Raw genomic sequence first — 8,203 nt, 5'->3', positions numbered from 1 at the left:
CTCACTAGCTAGCTACTGTACTACAGACTGCAGCTCAAATGTTTACGTGCCGGTAGCACTACAGCCTCAGCGGCGGCGTGTTTATATAGAGCAGCTGGAGAGCGGCATTCGAATTCGATCGATTTGCAGCGCGAGGGACGGCTGGGAGCGGCGAGTTGGTCTGGTAGATTGCAGTGGCTGTCCTGCAAGGGCTAGCAAGATCGTGACCTCTGACTTTCGAGGGCAATTTCCTCAAAATATCATTGTCGAATGGGCCAATGGCGATGATTTGCTAAGCAGTACGGACCGGCACCGCCGTACGGGAAGCAAACAGTATTTTGTTCTTCTTTTCTATTGGTCACTTCTTCCCAAAAAAGACTCTTTCTCAAAATCTCAAAATACGATGTCTATTTTTTTATATCAAAGTTACTTCCTCCATCCACAAATAAGTGTACACGCGAATTTTCCAAAATAAATTATAAAGTGGAGCAAAAAATACATTGGAAAGATGCATATCTCATCTTTAATTATTTCACCCCCAATGAGCTAAGTGCATGTAGAAAACAAAGAGAACATATACTTAATATTATTGGGTTTGATTTTCGTGTGATGAGAGATAAACAATTAAAATGCATTAAGAAGATATGAGTATATTTTTTTGTGGATAAAATTTAGAGTAGATGTCCACTTATTTAAGGACGGAGGGAGTAAACATTTTAAAGGTTGGTTAACTATATGGAAAAAACTATCAACATCTGCAATACCAAACACACACAATATGAAAATATATTTCATGGTAATTCTAACTATAATAATTTGAGATCATAAATGTTGACATTTTTTCTATTTAGCTGATCAAACTTTGATATTTAAAATGTTTAAATTTGACACAAAACTTACAGGCATCTTATTTTGAGGAGGAGTGAGTTCTAGTACTAGGCTAGCAAACGTCACATAGTTCGTCCCACCCGCTCAGCTGGTTTGGCTATTGCAATTAAAATAAGTGAAAAATCTTTTTCCCAATCTATTAATTAGAAAAATGTGTTTTAAAAATAAATGAGGATTAATCTCACCGCATTATGTTACTCAAACACTCCAAAGCCCGCTAAAACCCATAAAAGAGCTTCATTTTGAACCTTCCCTAAGATGACTTGCGTTGACCCTTGCTTGCTGTGGAAAACCAAAAGGGCACCCCCAACAGCTTGACCCCCTATTCGGATACCAAATCCATTTTGGTATATTTGGGTCGGGCCTTGGACACGAAAATGACTGTCCAACCACCTTTGTCCGTATGTGTCTGGCGGGGGAGGGGGTGATCTCAGCGACCCGATGCATTTGGCCCCGCCCTTGGATCGTTTTTCTCTTCCTATTTCAATCCAATTGTCGAATATATGAATCAAAGTGTCCATAGAAACTAAAGTAGTGCTAATAAAATACGGTTAGTTTAGGAAAGCACATAGTTCACACAAATAGTACCGAAACAAAGTGCAAAAGTACACACGTTTCATAGGAATAGATAAACTATGATAGATATGTACGGTCACAAATCGTATTGGTGGATGATGGCTTGCTTCTTCTCGAACGAAGCCCTTTGTTTCGGCTCCATGAGGCCCAACTAAGTGAGCATGATCTGGTTATCCTCCACAACAACTTGGCATCGGCCTCAATCGCTTGGATTTCCAAAACTCTCTTTGTGAGGTCAATGAACATAGCACATGTGGCCTCCTTCTCCCAGCGCTGCGTCTCATCACTCTTGGCTATAGTGTCCCCTCCTTCTCCGTCATCATCACCTTCAAGGTCTCGCTAAATGAAAGTGTGTAAGCATCACGATTGAGATCAGACTTGGTGCCCCTTGGCCGAGATGGAAGGGCACCATTGGTTGGGATTTGCTCTTCAACATCAATGATCGCCGATGCGGCGCCCCCGCCATTCTTGAGACTTTATTTGTAGGCCGCATAGCCTACAATACACTTGGGGCATTCCTTGAGCCCCCTCTAACAATGGACCATCATGTAGGACTTGTTCTGAGCAACCTTGAAGTAATCCAAAGCTTGGGGCACCTACATATATGGAAGCTCTTAGAGGAACTAAATGAAAACTAATGTACATTGCTATATTGAAAGTGGAGTTGGCCTTACCACATCGGCGGCCGCTAATGAGGCGGGCAAGCACGTGTTTGGTGGCCTTCGTAGTGGCGTCGGTTGCTAGATAGGCCTTCTTTTCCCTCACAGAGACTCGTCGGGCCTCGTGCTTCTTGGTCTCCTCTGCCTGCTCCGGCGTCAACTCTTTCTTCGGCGCCTTGGCCTTGGGCTTGTGTATGGTGGCGAGGGAGGGCATAGGACGGCAGGGGCGAGGTCCACGGCGTCGATGGCGTCGTCCATCGCAGGCTAGGGCTTGCGCCGGTGAATTTTTGGAGTTCAGGTGGCGGGAGATGAAGTGGCTTTGTGTGCCACTGGAGGGCGGGACCTATGGGTTAAAGAGGGGGGACACGTGCGGACGCCGTTATTGTCTGCGCCGATGCATTTCCAACACAAATTTGGACTCGGTATGGGTTTTCATGGAGAAGTTTGTCCATTTGCGTCAGACCGTTGGGTTGGGGTTTTGGTTTCCCGTTGTTTGTGCATACCAAAATGTGAATCTGCGCCGCGTCGGGCCTCTAAAAATGCCCTAATATTTGACTCATTCCAAACCTCTCGAGTGGCTGAGAAGGTGAGGGAAGCGAGGTTGTACTGACATCATGGTCCACCAACTCGAAATTGTGAGCCCCATCCAACATGCGTATGTTTCAGCCGTGTTGTTTCTGTCTGCCTCCCAAGTACAATAAATTCATGGAAAATAACGACATGGCGATACAATTTTGAACCTTTGGTAGGAAGAAGCTGACCCTCCAAGAGAAGTGTGCCAAAGCAACGCCGACACGTCGACGATTAGCATCGAGGCAACCTCGTCTCCCACACAACTCGAGGTCAACACCCTCAAAAGTCAAAACTGCCACATTTCCGGGGTTGTCACCCCAGCATCCAGTTGTTCCTTCACACCGACACATCTACCGAGCCGATAACCTCAAAAAAGGATTGTCAAGTCGAAGCCGCCTTGTGTTGCTGCCCCATTCTCCAAAGCAAAGCTACCAAACCGCCTAGTCTTGACAACGCCAAATCGGATTGAACACATGTATGCCTTCTTATAAGCCTTATCAGACATATTTGAGCGCCAAATGGGCTGATGAAGTTCAAAAGCCTATTATTCACCAAACCATGACATCTCGGAGGGTAATGTGTTAATGCTAGAGATCTCGGGGGGTAATGTGTTAATGCTAGAGATCTCGGGGGTAATGTAATGTCAAAGGACTTCTATCGGTGGAAGCATTGACTTGGGTTTGCTCGAATAACAAAAGAGGCGGTATGACTAGTGGATAGTAGATATTTTTGCTAACAAATTAGATATTTTCACGAGATTCCATGTACATTTTTAAGAAAAAAGAGCAGGAGATTTTATAACACATTGTGCGAAGGGTTGGCGTGTCCAAGTTTGAGAATCGTTTGTTGCAGCTAGCCGCAAGTGGCGATCTAACTATACTTGCTATACTCATTCAAAAAAGACTATACTTGCTATACTACAGTGTACGGCACGCCTAATTTTTATTGGGTCAACTTGTGTCACCCACGCCGTTCCTGGGAGATTCTTCGTATGACTTTGCGATCTTGCGTCACTTCCTCCATGCCATTGGGTTTCGCTCATAAGAAGCGCTAATAAAGGCATTTTTTGAACGCCCAAAGCGCTAATAAATCTGTAGAACTGTTTGTGGTCTGTAGTCTAGATTCAGAGCTTTTGGATTCCTGCTATGTGGGAGGGCAGCAGATCCAAAGACCAAGGGCACCAGCCATGATCACCCAAGGGTTTGCGCTCTCCTTTGTTGCTGGTTACTATAAACTTCGAGTCATGCGATTCTTTTGCTGCCAAATATCCTCATAGCAATCACTAGTGTCCAGCAAACATTCGTTTGGAAAGATTTCGTTCGGGTCCGATAGTTCCTAGCCTCGCGTGAAAGTTTTATCTTTTTACATTTGGTCGGTTGACTGCAGGTAGGCTGTACTAGATGACAACAAGACTTGTTCTTGCCAAGTTGTCAAAACTCAAAAGTCTTCAGTGGATCCAGATATCCAGTTGGCTGTTGCTCCATGGAACTGATGGGGTGGCAATGGCATGGCCTTCAGCTCCGGCAAACCGGTGGGGTGCCCCCAACAGGTGAATGTGGCAACACAGTACCGCAACTGCAAGAATTTCGGTCCAACCTCATGTGTTACTTTTATGCCACGCTTGTATAGTTTAAGTCGTCCCATGGTGTCCTTGATCCTGATCTGCAAAGATTCATGATTCCGTTGACATTATTGATACCTCCCAAGCCGAGCGGCGACTTCCATTTTATAACATTACATTCCTGAGCAGGGTATCCAGTGGGCGCCTATAGCTGTTGCTTCTGGTAAATACATTTTCTTAAAATATGAGCCTATTCACTTACTCAAGTACATGGCAGGGTGTTAACACTACAACGTAACTCCTAATCACATTAACATATGCCCATTGGTTAGAATGAACTAGTGCAATAACTTGGATTTCAGGAGAGGGTTTTTTTTTTAGTTGACAGTAGCTTAATGAAGTTTTCAAATGTTTGAGTTGTTGAACTTAGCTTATACCTTGTTGGGCACCAAGCATTTTATTTGGAGGAAATCAATTGGACCTCAATACACAACTCCAATTCCAGTTTTTGTGTTTGGCAGCCAAAAGTTACTTCAAGATATAGATGCTCCTTTCAAAAGCTTGCCAATTTTCTTGTCAGATACAGACACCTTGTTTCGAAAGAATTCCGGCATACCATTGTACTAAACATGGTTTGTCCTAGTGTTGAAAGCTAGGAATGGTTGTACTTCTAACAAAATAAAGTACTACGTGTAGAAACAAAATCCTAGAGACACAAGCAGCAGCAGCAGTAGCTTGCACCAAATGACTCAGCACACTGTATTTTGACTTTTGAGTGACATACTGTCACTCACTCTCACTCTGTTTGCCTAATTGTCATTATGAAGTGCACTAGTGTCATGAATTTCTCACCAGAAAAACAAAGACCACTGGCTGACATAGACCATAGAGGATGAGTTCAGTATCAGTTGGCAACATACATCGCTACAGAAGAAAAACTAAACTGCATCACTCGTAATAGTTGTACTTTAACAAGATAAAACACCTTCACAATAAGACAACAACTGTTACCACAACGTGAACATGCAATGTTAGGATTATGCGCAACTAGACCATTGCAGAAAGTAGAGGGGAGACGATATACCCAAGCGACATGTCCACGGAACTTTTTTTTTCAGTTTGGACCTGAACATGCTTAATTTCACAACCCCAATATCTATTAATTACGGCAAAGTAAAGCTACTGCTACATAACAAGCTAATGGTAAACTCAGTGCAGCAGTCACAGGGTTAATTCATGATGCTCATGTCACGTTAAGTAGTGAATGTCAATGCAGTAATAACATATGTTGTGCTTCTGAGTTAGTGATCATCGTTTACAAAAAGAGTTCTTATTTGAATGCCCCATGTTAAAAAAGAGTTCTTATTTGAATGCCCCATGTTATTGTTTACCACAACAACACACGCATACTATGTGAATGAGAACTGCAGTTCAGTCTGAACATATTAATGTTAGGACTTAGGACTACTTAACTCCATGCCAGTTATGGTGCTACCCCTATCCAACTTTCCGGTTCATAACCAAAGAACAAAAGAATTGTTCAAACTTCAATCACTGTTCAGGTTAATTCTGTATACCATTTTAGACAAGACTTTTGAACTTTCAGCAATCAAACAATAGTGATTGTGATACAAATTACACACAAATGATAATGGAAGCAAAAAAGAAGGCGAGCGTTAATACGAAGGAATGACTGGTAAATATTGTATTAACTGTGAACTTCTGCTTGTGGTTTAATTCTTTCCAATAGCTTGTCAGCATCAATAAAACCCCCCAGGGGACCCAACGGTGTATATTTTACTTGCTTCCAGCTACAAAGATTAAGAGTACAAATAATTTGAGATGGAGTCTCAAAAGATCTTTTGTAATGTAGACGCCACATCTAGAAAATAACAAAGGCAGAGAGTTCTGCAACTTCATTACCTGGGCATAAATGGCAGTGCAAGGCAGTGAAGATGAAGGTGGTCAACACTATTAAATGGCGGTTGATGAAAACCAAACCTACAAAACATGCCCAAGTTTACAAGAGATCAGACAAGAAAAATGCTTTATGAGTATTCTGATAATTTAACAGCATATGAAAAGGCTTTCGTGCAGATCTACAACGTGACAGAACAAATATGTTTCATTTAGTAATACCTATGTTCCTCAGATCTGGGAGCATCTCGATCGAGTAAATCCTTTCCTACCTTCACCATGTGACTAACTGAAAAAGGAATAGCTGTTATAGTTCACTGAGCAATCATGGTTGCCTCAAGTGAGAATGTAGATCAGGAAAAACAGGGATCCATGAAGAAACAAGCTATGAGCACCCACCTAACTGGTGATCTTCATTCGTTATTCGAAGATCATTTACAGTTGGTATGTGCTCGATGGGTATGACAAGATAGTGCCTGCAAACGTTGCACAGCAATACAACCTTAATAAAGATCTTCAAGTAAAAAACTGATAATAAACGATGGTTCTTGATGTAGTCAATGGATGAACTGAAATCATATGGATGCTAAGACTGAAATCAAGAGAATAATCACTCTGCGATGTCAATGGCTTATAAAAGAGGCAGGCAGCAGAAAGAGCTGAACATTTCCTGTAATTCCTTGTATTGAGTAAATGTCATGGGTGCTGCAATGTTTGATGGATGCTACTGACCAGAACATAAGTATTAAATACTATCTCTAACTGTGAACTATGTATATATGTTCTCTAACAAATACAATCAAAGAACTGCAATTGTAAGAATATATACAATATACTTGTTATGTTACTAATCTGTTCAAAATTACAGTAACATGATGTAAACGCTAAGGCATAAACTGATAACAACTTGCTAACAATAGCTACATCACACAAATTTCAGTTTTGATCAACAATGACTTGCGCAAGGTACTCCACAATCCACACCATCTCCCTAGGTTCTCCAATCAGTCGTGTTGCTAATAGCCACCATTATTTTATACATCACTCTGACAGTGAGTAGCAAACACCGAAATATATATTTACTATCACATCAAATACAGTAACATTTTACAAAGACCAGCTAAGTTGTCGGGCATTAGGCCAAGCACAGTGACAGGCTTAACGCAATCAGAATAATATGCTACTAAAAAGTTGTCGGGCATTAGGCCAAGCACTACTGCATCCGGTGATATATGCTAACACCATTAAGCCAAGGGCGGTGACATGGCACTGCAAGAACACGCAGGAAAGACCGGCAATTACCTGAAGGCAGACGGGTTGATGTCCTGGAACGCGACGACCTTGTCATCCTGTGGACAGGAACAAAAGTTCGCACGGTTGGTAAGCAAATCCAAAGAGATGTTAGCGTTTAGATCGGAGACGGTCAGGGAAAGGTGTACGGAACGGAGTAGAGGAGAGCAGTGGTGGATCCGGGGGCGCGGCCGGCGATGTCGCAGAACACGCACCAGTCAGCCATCGGCGTCCTCTTCGCCGCTCGTCCGCGGAAGCAGAACGTGTTCCTCATGGCTCCCCCTTCCGCCCGCTTGAAATCTGGTTGACTGGTGGTGGTAGGACGCGGCGGCCGTGGTCGGGGATGCTGGCCGCCGTCGTGGAAGTAAGTCGTCGGAGGCTTTGACGCGTGATTCCACGGCGCGGCGGCGCACGCAACTGGGCCCAGTAGCAGAAGCTCGACTGGGCTAGGCTCTTTGGAATAGGCGATATTTTGTTGAGCTGACAAAGCCCAAAGCCCATCTGCTGTACAGTTTATTAGAGATCTTTGGCTAAAAATGCAATTTCAGAATAAAACAAGTAAATAGAGCTCTCTTTTATGGAACTCCAGCGTGACTTGTAGCTTCCTCTGGTAATGTGCTTCATACTATTACTTTCTAAACACATAAGTTTCTTGAACTATGTTCAATCCTAGTGTTTATTCGATCGAAATGATTTTTAATAGAATTTTGGAAATCAGAATCCGTATGAACTTTTTCTATCAGTTGTTTGACATGAATAG

General features: G+C 42.8%; 1 protein-coding gene across 1 annotated transcript; it reads right to left on the bottom strand.

The window, feature by feature from the left end:
• Positions 1 to 5,772: 5,772 nt before the first annotated feature.
• LOC124674530 (bifunctional adenosine 5'-phosphosulfate phosphorylase/adenylylsulfatase HINT4-like) lies at positions 5,773 to 7,754 on the bottom strand. The gene is made up of 6 exons (XM_047210574.1): positions 7,598 to 7,754; positions 7,456 to 7,502; positions 6,553 to 6,629; positions 6,376 to 6,442; positions 6,160 to 6,237; positions 5,773 to 6,047 (listed from the first exon to the last, which is right to left on the bottom strand). The coding sequence occupies exons 1-6, from the start codon at positions 7,715 to 7,717 to the stop codon at positions 5,945 to 5,947; spliced, it is 492 nt and encodes a 163-aa protein (XP_047066530.1). The 5' UTR covers positions 7,718 to 7,754; the 3' UTR covers positions 5,773 to 5,944.
• Positions 7,755 to 8,203: the final 449 nt, after the last annotated feature.

Source organism: Lolium rigidum, chromosome 7, assembly GCF_022539505.1.
Source record: "Lolium rigidum isolate FL_2022 chromosome 7, APGP_CSIRO_Lrig_0.1, whole genome shotgun sequence".
In the NCBI taxonomy this organism is placed as follows: domain Eukaryota; kingdom Viridiplantae; phylum Streptophyta; class Magnoliopsida; order Poales; family Poaceae; genus Lolium; species Lolium rigidum.
This window is presented reverse-complemented; position numbering and strand designations above follow the sequence as displayed.

Excerpts from the sequence above, each read along its gene's own strand:
- LOC124674530 (XM_047210574.1), bottom strand. The coding sequence starts at position 7,717 with ATGAGGAACACGTTCTGCTTCCGCGGACGAGCGGCGAAGAGGACGCCG. Across the intron at positions 6,630-7,455 it reads ATCAACCCGTCTGCCTTCAG|GCACTATCTTGTCATACCCA; the intron begins GTAATTGCCGGT and ends CAACGTTTGCAG. Across the intron at positions 6,048-6,159 it reads GCACTGCCATTTATGCCCAG|CTGGAAGCAAGTAAAATATA; the intron begins GTAATGAAGTTG and ends TAATCTTTGTAG.